The 15,372-nt window shown below is 58.7% G+C and overlaps 1 protein-coding gene across 2 annotated transcripts in view; it reads left to right on the top strand.

Annotated features, from left to right (window-relative positions):
- Positions 1 to 13,325, top strand: part of CASTOR2 (cytosolic arginine sensor for mTORC1 subunit 2) — a 51,091-nt gene extending 37,766 nt beyond the window's left edge. The window contains exons 3-9 of one of the 2 annotated variants that reach the window (XM_036308972.1): positions 1,765 to 1,958; positions 2,655 to 2,787; positions 3,399 to 3,522; positions 4,552 to 4,562; positions 4,938 to 5,020; positions 7,838 to 7,932; positions 8,010 to 13,325. In XM_036308972.1, coding sequence (XP_036164865.1) covers positions 1,765 to 1,958; positions 2,655 to 2,787; positions 3,399 to 3,522; positions 4,552 to 4,562; positions 4,938 to 5,020; positions 7,838 to 7,932; positions 8,010 to 8,049 — 680 coding nt within the window. In that variant the 3' untranslated portion in view covers positions 8,050 to 13,325. Of the gene's footprint in view, positions 1 to 1,764; positions 1,959 to 2,654; positions 2,788 to 3,398; positions 3,523 to 4,451; positions 4,563 to 4,937; positions 5,021 to 7,837; positions 7,933 to 8,009 lie in introns of both variants that reach the window. The other variant, XM_036308971.1, reaches the window with a different exon arrangement.
- Positions 13,326 to 15,372: the final 2,047 nt, after the last annotated feature.

Below are 15,372 nucleotides of genomic sequence, written 5' to 3'. Positions count from 1 at the left end.
CTTAGAATGGGTCCACTTTTCCTCTAGGGAAGAGCCAGTGTGCCGCCTCCTGGCAGCTCGTCCCCACAGCCCCAAAGCAGCACTTGGGCGCCCTGAGGTTTGGCCAGGGTGGGGAGGGGGCCCACTCAGCCTTCCCTCTCCCCGAGAATGCCAGGGCAGCGTTGGATGTCCACGGGGCCGGAAGCAGTAAGTGCTGTGGTTTCCAGCCACTCTGACAAGCTTCCCCTTCGGGAAGCCTCCGTGGGTGACCACGGGCCTGCCATTGAGGAACCTCAGGGCTTCTGTCCAGGACTGAGAGCCAGAGCGAGATTATTCGCATTTCAGATCCGAGCTGGTCCCCCGGTTCTGGGAGCATATTTGCTCTTGGTCCTGGGGCCGAGAAGTCTCTCTTCTGACCCCTTGGATAACGGGTAGAGAGACCAGACATGGCTACCTGAGACCCAGCGCCTTTTAAAACGTTTTCTCCTGCTCTCCCTCCCAAACCTTTTCCCTTTTCTGGGAAGCTGCCTGCCTCTCCAGCCAGCCTGGCCAAAGACTGGCCCTTCTCAGCTGATATGACCAATGGGCTCGCTGAGCTGTGGTCGCCATGATGACCAGAGCTGGGCAGGTAGGAGCCTGGTGGGGCCTCATGCAATTTTCCCTCCTTGGAAGCCATCCTGCCGGAGGCCCATGCGGCCTTCCCTGGTTATCGCCATCCTCCTCACCAGTGTCTGGGCCCCTCTTCTTCCTGGGGACCTGACCCTTCCTCCCGGTCGGCGCCCAGGACAGGGCATGAGGCTGTCAGACCTGGGTTTGGGTCCTGGCACTGTCCTTCCCTAAGTGACCATGAAATCACCGCCCTCTCAGAGCTCTGGTTGTGGTGTTCTCAGGGGGAATAACAGTCCTTCTGGGGGGTGGGTTTGAGCAGGAGCCTGTGATACGTGGAGAGTCCTGTGCCAGCCTGTAGGGTCAGCTCCGTGGCTGTGTGTTCCGGGAGACACGTGTGCCCACATCCCGGGCGCAGGCTCCTCTGGGGGCTCTCAGGACGGGGGAAAGGGACGGTCCGAACGTATGGAGCCCAGGTTTTACGAGTTGGTCAGGGAGACTTGCTCTTTGCTCTCATTCTGAGCCTCCCCCACGCTGTCCCTGCCAGTGCCAACCCCCAGGGCTCGCTGGCTCTCAGGAGGGACTGGATGACCGTCACTGCCCACCTGGAGGTGGCACCCTCAGGAGCCCTCCTGGAGCTGGGCGTTCTTCCAGAGAAGCCCAGCAGGCAGGTCTGATTGAAGCAAAGAGGAAACCCAGGCCCCCATCCTGTCTTCCTGCTCCCCTCCAACCCCAGCCTCCTGGGAGGTTCCTGGGAACCCAGTTTGAAAACCATGGGACTCATTCCACTGGTGTAGGTGGTGATGGCAGCACCTGCCACCCAGAGGGTAGTGAGGACTGAAAATAACAAAATCATTGCTGACTGCTGAATACTCATCCTTTGACGGTTGAGGAAACTGAGGCCCAACACAGATAAACCACATGTCCCTGTAGTTCCCACCCGCCTGAGCCGCCTGACACATCCAGGGTCCTCTGGGGGCTTCCCGCTCGGTCCTCCCTCAGCCGAGCCTTTGAGGCCGGTCCCATCCGCCTCTGACAGATGAGGGCACTCAGGCACAGAGGGTGGGGCTGGCCAAGGTCACACAGCTGGTCCCACGTGTCAGTTCCTACTCTGTGGCCTGCTCTGCTCTGAGGACCTGGGGCCCATCAGTCACAGGCCTGCCTCTGTGTCCCCTCCAGAGCTGCCTTCCTCGGAGCACCTGAGCGTGGCAGATGCCACCTGGCTGGCCCTCAATGTCGTGTCCGGTGGTGGCAGCTTTTCCAGCTCCCAGCCCATCGGGGTGACCAAGATCGCCAAGTCAGTCATCGCCCCACTGGCCGACCAGAACATCTCCGTGTTCATGCTGTCCACCTACCAGACGGACTTCATCCTGGTAACCGCAGCTCTCGGGCAACAGGGACATCCCCCACAGGCATTGTCTGCAGAGTTCTGTGGTCCCCATTCTCTGATCAGCTCAGAGAGAGGCCAGGGAGACCTTAGGGTCGTCAGTCAAATGTTAGCATGACCCAGGCTGGTCTCTGCCCCCCTGCGCCCTCCACCTGCCTTTTATGGGGGGCCATGCTTGGTTTGACCTGGAAGCCAGGAAGTGAGGTCTGGGGAGCTCGTGTGGGTGGGGTATCGTCCCAGCTGGACATCTGTCATCTGTCTCCCCTCTTCCCCACCCCCACCCCCTGGGATGGCAAGTCTGTCTGGTCCTGGAGCCAGCAGCAGCTCCTGGCCACCAAGTCATTCTTTCTCCTCCCATGGGCCATGGCCACCCTCAAGAGCATGGGCCTGGGGAGGGGCAGGGACAGGCCTGGGCACAACATTCAAGAGGGTGGGGTTGGGGGACCGGCTTGCACCTCCCGGCCCTCAGTGTCGTGTCTTCTCCCCTCTGCATCCTTCCTGCTGCCCTGGAGAGGTGTGCCTGGTCCCAGGCTCCCACCCCCGACCAGGGCGGCAGGAGGCAAGGACCGGGGAAGCTGGTTCTGGGGCAGCATCTCCGGGGGAGGGGAAGGGGGTTCGCTCCCCCCAGGCCCACTCGATCCAGGAACTACCAGAGACTCATGTCCTCAACTCCCTGTCCCAGGTGCGTGAGCGGGACCTGCCCTTTGTCACCCACACCTTGTCATCAGAGTTCACTATTCTGCGGGTCGTCAATGGTGAGACGGTGGCCGCCGAGAACCTTGGCATCACCAATGGCTTCGTGAAGCCCAAGATGGGTGCGTCAGAGGGGAGGAGGGTTGGGGTGGAAAAGGTGAAGGGATTAAGAAAAAAACAGACCTAGACAACAGGACAGTGATTGCCAGGGGGCCAGGGGGTGGAGGGAGGTAGAAGAAGGTCAAAAGGGAATAAATGGTGACAGGAGACTTGGCTTTGGGTGGTGAATGCATGATGCGCTATACAGATGATGTATTATAGAGTTGTATTCCTAAAACCTATATAATTTTGTTAATCAATGTCACTCTAATAAATTCAATTTTTAAAAAAAAATTACCAGGTGCTGCCCCAGAACAGCCCATTCTCAGAGCATCAGTTGAGCTCCAGGCAGAACACGGTTCAGCCGTCCTGGTCAGTAGGAGCTCAGCCAGGTGGTGAAGGTTGGGAAGGGCATTTCAGGCAGGAGATAGGCCATGTGCAAGGGCCCCGGGCCTGGGTGAGCCTGGACTAGCAGAAGAGCTGTAGGTGGTGGTGGAGGCTGAAGAAATGACAGGCCAGGGCTCACAGGGCCTGGAGCCAGGCCTCCCAGAGCGTCGGCAGCAAACCCCACCTGCCCCCACCTGCCCCCGCTGCTCCTCTAACCGCCTTGGCACCTTTGTCTCTGCACTCACAGTCCAGAGACCCGTCATCCACCCACTGTCCAGCCCCAGCAACAGCTTCTGTGTCACCAGCCTGGACCCCGACACGCTGCCTGCTGTTGCCACACTCCTCATGGACGTCATGTTCTACTCCAACGGGTAGGGTCTCCTTGGGTGTGAGGGGCTGCAGGGGGGAGGGGGGGCCAAGAGGGACATGGCTGTGCCACGAAGCCCCCGTCTCAGAGGAGACAGACCTGCCCTGGGAGCTAGTCTGAGGGAGGAGACACAGACCTGCCCTGGACACTTGTCCGGGGTCGGTGGTGGGAGACATGGCTCTACCCAAAGCCCCGTCTAAGAAGGGAGACTTTCTTCCTTGGGAATCTTTATTTTTTTATTTTTTTTTATTTCAGAGAAGATGGGAGATAGAGAGAGGGAGATTAGAGAGAATCATTGATCGGCTGCCTCCTGCACACTCCTGGCTGGGGATGAAGCTCACAACAGGAGCATGTGCCCTGAGCGGGAATCGAACCATGACCTCCTGGTTCGTAGGTCAGTGCTCAACCACTGAGCAGCGCCGGCCCGGCCTCCTTTGGGAACCTTGGGCCTTGGTGAAGCCCAGTGCACAGGGAGATGCTAACAAACCCCACTGCCCCTGAGCTTCAAACGGGGTTTTCATTCGAGGACGACAGGCTTTGCGTTTCCCTCAGAGTCGGCTTTACCTTTAGGCCAACACCAGGTTGGGGGGTGCAGGTTCCAGCGAGCTGGCAGTGACCACAGATCGTGCCCTGAAATTTGGGCCAGCACAAGGACAGAGAACCTGCCGGGAAGGGGCCGTGCAGCCTGCCTGGGGGCCGGCGGGGGCTCCGGCACGGACGTGGCCTGCTCACCTCCACGAATGCGTGGGATGTGTGCGTTGCACAGAGACCTGCGGGGACACTGGCTCGGGGTTACTCAGCAAGGCAGGGAAGGGGCTCTCCCAGGCCAGTGCTCTTCCCAGCACCCCGTGCTGAGGCTGCCGCGCAGGACAGGCAGAGGTCGGGGTGCAGTGGGGCCCCCACTCCACCCTCATCAGCACTCCCCGCCCCCAGCGTAAAGGACCCCATGGCTGCCAGTGACGACTGTGGCCACATCCGCTTCTTCTCCTTCTCCCTCATCGAGGGTTACATCTCCCTGGTGATGGACGTGCAGACCCAGCAGAGGTGAGCCGGGCCACCCAGGGTGGGCTGGGCTCCGTGGAGGGCACATCACCCACTCTGTCCCTAATAGTTCCTCACCACAACCTTCATTGCAGGTGGGCGGGCCCTGTCCCCAAGATGACAGGCAACTCAGAGACGAGGGCCCTGGGTCATTTGAGTACCATTTGCCCCTCAGTTCCCTCTGTGGAGCTGGGGAGGGGCAGTTGTTGCACAGCCAATCCCACCCTTGCCTTCCTGTCCCCCACCCCCAGGCAAGTGGGGTGCAGAGAGAGTGGGTGGAGGGCTCGGCAGGGTCCTGGGGCCCATCCTGTGGCAGGTAGAGCCCTGGCCAGGGAGCAGCTGAACATCAGCCTCTGGGGTTTTCCTCGCTCCTTGAAGGTTTCCTAGTAACTTGCTGTTCACGAGCGCATCTGGAGAGCTCTGGAAGATGGTGCGGATCGGAGGCCAGCCCCTGGGATTCGGTGAGCCCTGTGGGGTTCAGCGGGGGGGGGCCTTGCCGAGTGCCTCCAAGTGCTGGGGCACTCACGTCACCCGGAGTCACAGCCTGTCTGTGCCCTGGGGTACAGATGGGGAGACGGAAGCTTGGGGAGCCTGAGGTCCCCCTGACCAGTGCGGGAGGGAGGGAAAGGCCTCTGGAGGAAAGTATTCACGGGTCATCTCTTGAATGGTCGTCCCAGCACTTACCCCTTTCTGTCCTGGGAAGGAGACGTCCTCCTGCAGAACCCAGCGACCTGCTCCGCGGGAGAGACGCCGTGATTCCCCACACGCAGCCTCGCAGCGCCTCCACGTCCCCCACGCAGTGTCTGGTGTTTCCCCATAAGCGTTTTCCGCGGGGCCTCGGACCCTCGCGGCCCGCACCCTTTCAGCACCGGGTGCAGGCTGCGCCCCGCCGGGAGCGACTGCAGTGTGCCTGGGACTAGAGCTCGGTCGTGATAGAAATGATTTCCTGGGGTTAGACCTGTGGTCGGCAAACCACGGCTCGCGAGCCACATGCGGCTCTTTGGCCCCTTGAGTGTGGCTCTTCTAAAATACCACGTGCGGGCGCACACGTACAGTGCGATTGAAACTTCGTGGCCCATGCGCAGAGGTCGGTGTTTTGTGGAAGAGCCACACTCAAGGGGCCAAAGAGCCGCATGTGGCTCGCGAGCCGTGGTTTGCCAAGCCACAGTTTGCCAACCACTGGGCTAGACTGTGAGACCCAGAGCTGGCGCCCAGAAGCGGCTCTTGGTAAATCAGAGCGGCTGTTTGCAGGGAGGTCCTCGGCAAGCCCAGTGGTGTGGTGACCCTGATCTCATAGACGGGGTGCAGAGTGCTCCCGATAACACTCACACTGCTCCAGGGGCAGCGGGGCAGCCTGAGGGCTCTCCTTTGGGACAGGACACAGAGCTGGCAGGGCATTTGGACCTGGGTGAGGGGGTCCCTGAGGAAGCCAGGTTCTGCCACCTGCCTCACCTTTCTCATGAGCTCGCAGATGGACGGACAGTGCCCCTAACTCTGCTCACATCAAGAGGCCAATGGGGGAGCAATAAGGGATAGTAGATGAGTGGGATAGTAGATGAAACAACCGTCTCTCCGTTGGCAGACCTCTGCCCATTGCTGTAGGGGAGTTGTTTGCTCGGCCTCGTGGATAGCGACGGGGAAGGGAGGTTGTAGGACTCCAGCGGGAGCCGAGCAGGCAGCAGCTGCCTTCCCAGGACGTAGCGGGTTGAGAGCCATGCTTATAGCTACAAAGAGTCCTGCAGGAAAAATAACTTAGACTGTGACAGGGGCTAGACCAGCGGTTCTGCATGTGTTTGGCCGTGGTTAGAATAAATATATTTTACATCATAGCCCAGCACGCACACATACCCAAACAACTCAAACTACAGTCTCACACACCACACTCACCTAGCCGTTTGACCTTTCCTGGTCACCAGCCTTCTAAACTAATGTCACAAGTGGGCCACAGCCTGCAATTTAAAGTGCACTATTCTAGACCCTGGTCTCCTCCCCTCCTCCTTTTATAGGAAGAGAAGGTGTCCAGGACACAGCCAGTCTCCGCCATGTAGCACACAGTCCCCAGGAGTGTCGGTTGGAGGCCTGCACAGCCACCAAAGGGACTTGGGGGCCAGCCAGGAGCCCGGCAGACCAAGGGGAAGCAGGAACTTGAGAGACCTACAGGGTTGCTGCGCGGGTGGGCCAACGAGCAGTACCAGGGCCAGGGAGGGGAGCGTCAGATCAGATGCTGGGTTTAGTGACAATGGAGGTGGAACCCGGGGTAATTCCTAGGCCAGTGATGGCAAACCTTTTGAGCTCGGCGTGTCAGCATTTTGAAAAACTTTAACTCTGGTGCCGTGTCACATATAGAAATTTTTTTATATTTGCAACCGTAGTAAAAGACTTATATTTTTGATATTTATTTTATATATTTAAATGCCATTTAACAAAGAAAAATCAACCAAAAAAAATGAGTTCGCGTGTCATAGGTTCGCCATCACTGTCCTAGGCTTTGGCCTCAGAATCCCATGGGAACTGGCGACCAGACCTGGGCTCCACCCAGCACCTTGCCCACATTTGTGGGGACAGTGTTGGGGAAATGCATCATCACCAAAATCATAACAGTAGCTTTTAGGAAACACACAGGATTGTGTCGGAGTGGGGCAGTCCTCAGATCCTGGAGGTCTTCCTGTAGGAGGAAGCCTTGAGCGGTGCCTTTAAATCAGGGAGGAAGCTGCCAATGAGGATAAGACCAGCCCCAGGCAACCCCAAGGTTGCTTTATCAGATAAGGTTTGGGGTAGACGAGAAAAGCAGAACAGACTCCCACTTCAGGTGCTAGAGGGAGTAGGAAGTCACATCCCAGCCCCACCAAATGCCTGACACTGCCAGTGGGGCTCCACTGAGGACACGGGCTCAGAGAGAAAGTGACTTGGCCACAGTTACCGGACTAGAAAGGGGGCCTGACCCATGTGTTCGAGCCCACACTGCCTCCAGGCCCGCCTTAGAGACCTCGAAGGGCTGGCAGGGAAGATGCGTTGTGGCTACAGAGCATGGAACAGGCAGAGGGTGGCCAGTCAGAACTGAGTGGAGAGCTCATTGCTGGCGGGGGCATCGAGAAGGCTCCTGGTGAAGGGGCCTTTGCACTAGGCCTTCGGGTGTGGGGGGAATTCCCCGGGCAGATGGTGGGTGTGGGGCAGGCACTGCTGGCAGAGGGAGGGAGAGGGCAGAGGGAGCACTGGCTGGCACCCCGGGTGATGATGCCACCACGTGGAGGCTGAGCCAGTCCCCCCTCTGTCCCCAGACGAGTGTGGCATCGTGGCCCAGATCTCCGAGCCCTTGGCCGCTGCGGACATCCCCGCCTACTACATCAGTACTTTCAAGTTCGACCACGCACTGGTGAGTGTCCTGCACTGGCCCGGGGCAGGGGAGCTGGCTCCAGGGGCTCACGTATTGGCTGCCTCCTGCCCTTTCAGGTACCAGAAGAAAACATTAACGGCGTCATCAGCGCCCTGAAGGTCAGCCAAGCAGAGAAGCATTAGAAGGGTCTCACTCCTCCGTCCGCCCTGCCCGAAGATTCTTCTTGCAGTATTTCTCAACAGACTGGAAAATCGGCCCCAGGTCCCCCGAAGAAGGGGCCTCAGAGGCACCCCCAGTTACTGACTTCGCCAGGCCTGGGGCCCAGGCCAGGGCCTCCCCATGTCCTCCCTTCTCAGAGCCTCCAGAGAACCCCCCGCGCTCCCCCACCCCCACTCCAGAAAATGATGTCTGAGGCCCAGAGAGCTGAGGAGCTGACCCGCCTCCTCACCCGGCCTCGCCCACAGCCAGGGGCAGACACTGACATAAGCTGGCACCTCCTACAAGACACTGGGGTACCAATTCGCATGTTACCTTGGGGAGCAGGCTGAGCAGGACTGAGTTCATGGAGCCCGGGGAGGCCCCGGTGAGGGGGCAAGCTGGATACTGTGGTTGCTGGTCTCTGGTTCCATCAGCTCAGGGCTGGTTCCCGGAGTGGAGGCCAGTGGGCGGCCCTCGCGACACATGCTGGTGAGGCTCCGGCAGAGCTGGGGGGAAGGGGGAGGTGCCGAGCTGGGGAAGACCCGCGCCACCCAGAACCTCACCTGCCAATCAGGGCTTGTGCCCTGACTCCCAGCAAGACTGCCAAGGGTACCCTGTCCAGACCCCCCCACCACCACCACAAGCACTCACTCCTGGGAGGCGGTGCCTGGCAGACCCACAGCCTAGGGCGTGAGCTCCTGGACCCTCCACTTTCCCTGGACCCTACTCAGGAGGTGGAGCCTCGGCTTCCCAGCATTCTGGGCCTGGGGTTTCTTAGGTCACCCCCTCCTCCCCAGCAGTTGACTAGACCAGCACAGGCTCCCTTGTCATCCTGTCTCCCTTGCCTTGCTTTGGGGGACATAGAAGGCCTCTGCCCAACTCACCTGCCTGCCGCCCCTCGGTCCTGGGACTGGCACTCATGAGTACTTGATCTGGGAGGCAGCTTAACTGAGCCTTAATAGAGAAAACCGTACTTTGTTTTAGTTTCGTATTTAATGTATTTGTGCCCAGGCTGAGGCTGGCCGCCTTTTCTAGAGACAGGGCCTGCTGAGTTGCCTGGGGACCAGAGGCCCAGTGTCACTTAGCTGGTGCCCCGTGGCTCCAGGGACAGGCATGAGCGCTGGGCCCTGGCCCTCCCTGAGCAGGACCCTGGGAGCAGAGGTCTGTTACTAGACGGGCCCCGGGCGCCACGCAGGGCTGCCCCGCTGGGCCCAATGACAGGTACCCAGGCAGCTGTGGTTGTGAGTGTCGGGACCCGAGGGCCACAGGGGGGTGACAGCCAGGTGGCAGGCAGCTGAGGCAGGTGTGTCCCCTGGAGGCTTCCCAGGCAGAATGGGGTGAGCCCCGGCCTCCTCTCTCCTGGGGGTGCTTTCTGCGTGCGAAGGGCCCGCCGTGGCCCCTGCCCTGCTGGTGCTCCTCCTCGGGCATCAGCTGACTCGCACTGTCCCTGAGGAGCTCGGAGGAGGGGGGCCGGTCTCTGGGTCTGGTGAGGGGCTGCGTGAGCCCCACCCCTTTCTCTGAGCTCTGTGGGACCCTTCGTGCCCTGGAGGCCCCAGTGCAGTAGCTGTGCAGCTGGATCCTGGCAGATCTCAGGGGCTCATGCACTGAGTAGGAACCCACCTTTTTTTCTTAAGTTAATTCATTTTGCACAAAACTCCATAACAACCAAAACGTGTAAATTGCTTGCCGGTTCCAAAATGGGGGTGGCCAAGTGGCTAGGGCGGCACTTGAAGCCCCGAGTCCCCTTTCTGTCATTGGAAGGCCTTGGTTTTCGGAGGCGCACCTCTCCTGGCCCCTTCCTGTCCGTCCCCCTAATCACGTCACTTGACCTTTCCTCCTTCCCGAGCAAGTGTGTAGGCCCCGTGACCCCAGAAATGCGTGCTCCCCAGGCCCCTAGGGCATATCTATTGTACACACGTATAAATACCTGTGTTTTATGTTGATATAGATATATACTGTACATAGCATATATACTTGAGCAATATATATGTTAATATATACTGTGGGCACGCACGTGTGTGTGTGCAGTACGTGGACGCAGACCCCACTGTGTATGTGCGTGTGTGTATGTGTGTGTGTGTGCGCGCGCGTGAGGGCCTCCGTCCGCTGTGCACACAGGCACGTTTGAGCCACCGTGTATTTTTAATTCAAGTATATAGGCAATACGACTTTGCGAGAAGCCGGCTGCTGCCTCAGCCCTGACTTGACAGAAAAACAAAACCAGCAGCCCAGGGGCTGAGCCCCAGAGGGGGCATCGAGGGTTTCTCCCCCTTCTTTCTTGAAAGCTGGGTTCGACCCCTTCCTGAACTCCCATCTCCATGGCCACCACCCTTGACATCCTTGTATTTCAAGATGGTAGAGCCCAGAGAGGAGGCGTTAAATAGAACATCCCCCTTCTCAGTTCTCCCCGCCTGCTGGGTGGTCACCCTGAGTCTCCACCCAGGCCTGACCCCCTCGCAGGGCTCCGTTCATGCTGACAGCTCACCTGGTTGATCTCACCTGCAGCTTAGAAGCCTCGGGTTCTTTCCCAGGTCTCCTCCGGGGCTGGCCCTGTGTGTGCCCTGGATGTGTGTCAGGGCGGGGATGGGGCGCCTTCCACCCGGAAACCCGCCCTTTATTTCCCAGTCCCGGTCCTGCTGTGTGAAGAGGCCACGGAGGCCGGGCAGGCGAGCCCTCGGGTCTGTGCGTGCCTGTGATGAGCAGGATCTGTGGTCTGGTTTCCACGGCACTGGGATGTGGGAGTGAGCATTTTTTCCCCAGTGGCCAGCTGCTCACCCCCTCCTAGGCTCTCCTGTGAGGGAGCATGTGCCCAGACCTGCCATAGGGGTGGCCCCAAGGGTTTCTTGGCTCTGGCTGGTGGGCATGCAGCAGGGGAGGGAAGCTGGGCTCCTGGGCAAAGCTGCCTTCGGGGGGAGCAGGCAGGCCCTGTGTCTTTGCTGCGGTGCCACTCCCTGGAAAGAAAAGCTCAAACTGTCTAAATGGCACCCTCACCCCTTGCCCACCCCACCCCCACCATACACTACAGTGAGGAGAGGGAGGGAGGGGCACATGACCGCCCCTTCTCCCTCGTCCACAGTTGTGAAAGCCTGCCTCTGCTCCATCCTCAGCCCGGCTCCCCTGGTTCCTGGGAAACTCCTGCCCCCCAATCCCTAGTCCTGACCCAGCAAAATCGGGCAGTGCCAGCTCTGCACCTCCTTCCTCCCCTGGCATCTCCAGAGCCCTGCAAGAGGTGCCACCCAGGCCACTGCCCTCAGCTCAGGGTACACACCCAAGCTGGAGAGGCATGCAGACCTCCCCTCCCCAAGATTCAAGGGGTCGAGAGCCCCCCAGCACCAGCATTCTCCCCCTCGCACCCTCTCCAGGCCCCAGGCTCCCCCAGCAGGCAGCACGGCCTCGGGGACCAGTGTAGTCTGATGGGGCTTCACCCTCTGAGATGACAGAATGCCATGGAAGTCAGACCTGGGAGGGGCCAGGCCGGTGTCAAGCCAAGGGTACCATTTGCCTGATAATCGGTAATAAGCCTGCCTACCCACCACCGGTCCCTCCTGGTCACATTTCCCCACAGCCACCTGGGCCACCTTTCTGAGCCTCTGGGTCCGGATGTGGGACGAGGGCCCTTCACAGCCCCCGCTAAGAGAGGGGACGTTGGGACTCTATCTCCCAGTTGACAGCAGAGCACGCCAGCCTGAGAAGTTGTTGAGGCCACTTCCTGAGTGAACACTGGGTGGGTGTGGGAAGAAAACACCCCCAGTGTATCTGTGCCGCTGTAAGTCAGGGCTGGGGGGCGATGGAGTTGGTGGTCAGGTTGAGGAGGATGGGAAGACTGGCTGTTCAGGCATCCCAGCTGCCGTGCTAAGGAAGGGGCGAGGCCTACAGCAGGCTCAGGCAGGAGCCCTCCGTCCAGAGGCCGCCCGGGAGCGGAGCCAACCCAGACGCCAGCGGAAGGCCGGCTTGGGAGGAGTGGCCCAGGGTTGTCGCCAGGAGAGTTGAGCCCTGGTATAGCTGGATCTCAGCTTATCCCAGGTTTGGTTAGTTTTGTTTTTTATTTTCAACTTAGAGGCAGCCAAAGGACACCCTTGTCTGTCATACCGTTTGCATAGCTTGTGGAGGGAAGAAGGGTGGGCTGTGGCCTTCGGCCTTTACATTCGCACACTCCTGTGAAGCCTGCTGAATTGGGAAGGTGAAGACGGGGGCTGCTGGCTAAGGTCGCTGCTTGTCCTTGGGGCTCTTGGCACCAGGGCTGGCCTGGCCCGTGGCACCCGTGGGCAGCCTGGCGGTGAGGGAGTGTGTGGCTCTCGGTTCGAGGGGATGGGAGGCTGTGAGAGTCAGGACACTGGTCTGTGCACGGCCACACATATTTGCACTTACACATGATGTGTGTGTGCTGTCAGACACATTAGTGTGTGTGAGAGCACATGTGTGCAGAGTCCAAATCTGAGCTAAGGGACTGCCTCACTCCGTGTTTTGCGGCCTTGGGAGCATTCTCACCTGTGGCCACGTGTGGAGGGGGTGGAAGCAGACCTGGAAGGGCTGCCCAGGCCTCTTGGTTTTGTTAGCACTGCCCTGTGGTCGGAGCAGAGTGTCCCCTGCAGGACTCTGTCCGCACAGCCGGCCTGAGAGCCTGGGCCTGCCAAGCCGCCGCCTCCGAAGCATCGAGTCCTGAGGTCTCCCAGGGAGAGTGGTGGGTGCCAGGCCCTCACTGCTGGGCTCCTTCGGGAAGGGCATCCAGGACGCTGGAGACCAGGGCTCAGGGGAGCAGAAAGGTGAAAAGCAGGCCAAATTCAGAGACCAAGCTCATTGCGTTTTCTGTCCATTGCCTTGGTTTACCTATTTATATTCAGAAAATGGTCCGGGCAGAACTGAGCAGGGTCGGCTCCAAAACTGGGGTGGGGGCCGTCGACAAGCCCTCGTCTTACTCTGCCAAAACCATTTCCGTTCTCCTGACATGGGGGTGAGGGGATGCTGGGTGCACGGGCTCTGAGGGGCCTCCGCCTGCCCAGGCCTCATCTTGGGGAACCGAGCCCTCACTGGCATCTGGACCTGGGCCCGGCCCTGGGGGAGGGGAGAAGTGGGCAGCCCTACACCAAGGCCCCTCACGCTCACTTTGTTGAAGAAAAAAGAACCCTCGAGATTCATGTACTGTATGACGGAGAGAAAAACATACCTATGTTCCCCAAAAAAGACAGTATATTTTGTACTTTGTAAAGTGTTAATTAAAATGGAGAAAACAGTGATCTCGGCTGACAGCTATCTGACTTTATTCGGACCCAGGGCCACCACTCATCTCCCCGTTCTCCATACTGCGGTCTGGGGAGCACAGGCCAGGGGCTGGGGGGAAGCAGGAAAGCCTTCCAGCCCAACACCAGAATCGGAGAGGAACCAGCCCTAGAGCGAGGGGGGGGTATCTGTTACCAGGTGCTGCAGAGTAAGTTGCCCCAAACTTAATGGCTGGAATGGTTTATGTGCCACGGCTTCTGTGGGGGGGAATTTGGGAGCGTTTGGGCTGTTCTGGCTCAGCCCCTCGCGAGGCTGCAGTCTGAAGGTCTGGCTGGGATGAGGATCCCTTCCACAGCGGTTCATTCTCACGGCTGGGTTGGCAGGAGGCCGCCGGTCCTCTCCACGCGTCTCCCCATAGGACTGCCCCAGCGTCCTCCCAGTATGGTGCCTGGCTTCCCTCAGAGCACAGGATTCAAGGGCCAAGGCCAGTGTTTTCTCCCCAAGGCTCAGAATCCACCCACCATCACCACCCTCCTCACCCGCTGATTTGACACAGGAGGAGACCACACAAAGATGTGAAAACCAAGAGGCCCAGATCATGGGCCATCTTGGAGACTGGCTGCAACACCCACATTCGTCCTTAAGCCTCTGCCAGAGGTGGGCCTGGGGGTCAGGCAGGAAGGGCCCTGCTGGGGATGGGGGATCAGCATCCCCCCCACACACACACACCCACAGGGGCGCTGACGTTTGGCTCTTGCCCTGTTGGCAGGAGGCCTGAGACCAGCAGGACCTGGGACTTGGACACCCTTTACCCTGACCCCTCTGATGTTTTCCATGGAGGGCAAGACTCTGCCTGCCCTCGGCCCACCGACCCCAGTCCCCACCCACCTCCCCCACAGGAGCAGCAGCACTGGAAATGGGAGTGGAGATGGGGCTGGAGCACCCGTGCACCCCCCTGAAGCTCTGGCGACTGGAGCTCAGGCCCTGACATCACAGATTCATCTGGGTCCCCAGCTCCGGGCCCGGGTCTGGCACTGCCTGAGTGACCGTGAATGTGAGTAAGAGGTAGGAAGGGAGGCCTTTGCAGCTGGTTGGAGAGTATGGGGGCAATGAAGAGTCCCCGTGGATGTCATGGCTCCAGAGGGGTATCTGCAGACCAGAAACATAAAATGGTTTATGTTCTGCTACTTACATCGCAGTGTTTTGAAAAAGGGAATGTGGTAGAAAATACAACAGGTGTGGATGCACAGCATGAAGGACGGCCAAGAAAGAAATGTGTGCTGCTTGAGCACTCTCTGCAGTTAAAGGAAGTTCCTGTAAACACAGTGAAGCACAGCACGGAGGAGGGGGAGTGAGATGAAGGGAAGCACACGGAGGGAGGTCCTTACCTTGCAAAGCTTGGCAGGGGAGCACCTCCTTTGCGATGTGTTTCCAAGAGCTGCACCCGAGCTGAACCAGCAGAAGCTGTCAGCTAGACCTGCAGCCCATGTCTCCACACTGGGGAGCCCCGGGCAGGCGCAGAGAGGGTCCTGATGGGAAGAGGCCTGTGGAAGCAGCAGAGAGGCCATAGCCGGCCGGTGGGAAACAGCCACACTGGATTCAGGAAAAGAAATATTCAGTGTCTTGGAACTCAAGATGACTGTGTTAGGGTTTACATCAGTGGTTCTCAACCTTCCTAATGCCTCGACCCTTTAATCCAGTTCCTCATGTTGTGGTGACCCCCCAACCATAACATTATTTTCGTTGCTACTTCATAACTAATTTTGCTACTGTTATGAATCGTAAATATCTGATATGCAGGATGTATTTTCATTGTTGCAAATTGAACATAAAGCATAGTGATTAATCACAAAAACAATATGTAATTATATATGTGTTTTCCAATGGTCTTAGGCGACCTGTGAAAGGGTCGTTCGACCCCCAAAGAGGTCGCGACCCACAGGTTGAGAACCACTGGTTTACATGATCCAAGTGTCAGAGTTAAAAATTAAACGAATGCCTCAACAATTCCACTCGTAGGCATATACCTAAGAAAATTGAAAACATTCACACAAATGCTTGTGT

Source organism: Myotis myotis, unplaced genomic scaffold (assembly GCF_014108235.1).
Source record: "Myotis myotis isolate mMyoMyo1 unplaced genomic scaffold, mMyoMyo1.p scaffold_m19_p_5, whole genome shotgun sequence".
Classification (NCBI taxonomy): Eukaryota; Metazoa; Chordata; class Mammalia; order Chiroptera; family Vespertilionidae; genus Myotis; species Myotis myotis.
Note: the sequence above shows the minus strand (reverse complement) of the source record. Positions and strands in the feature narration are given on the sequence as shown.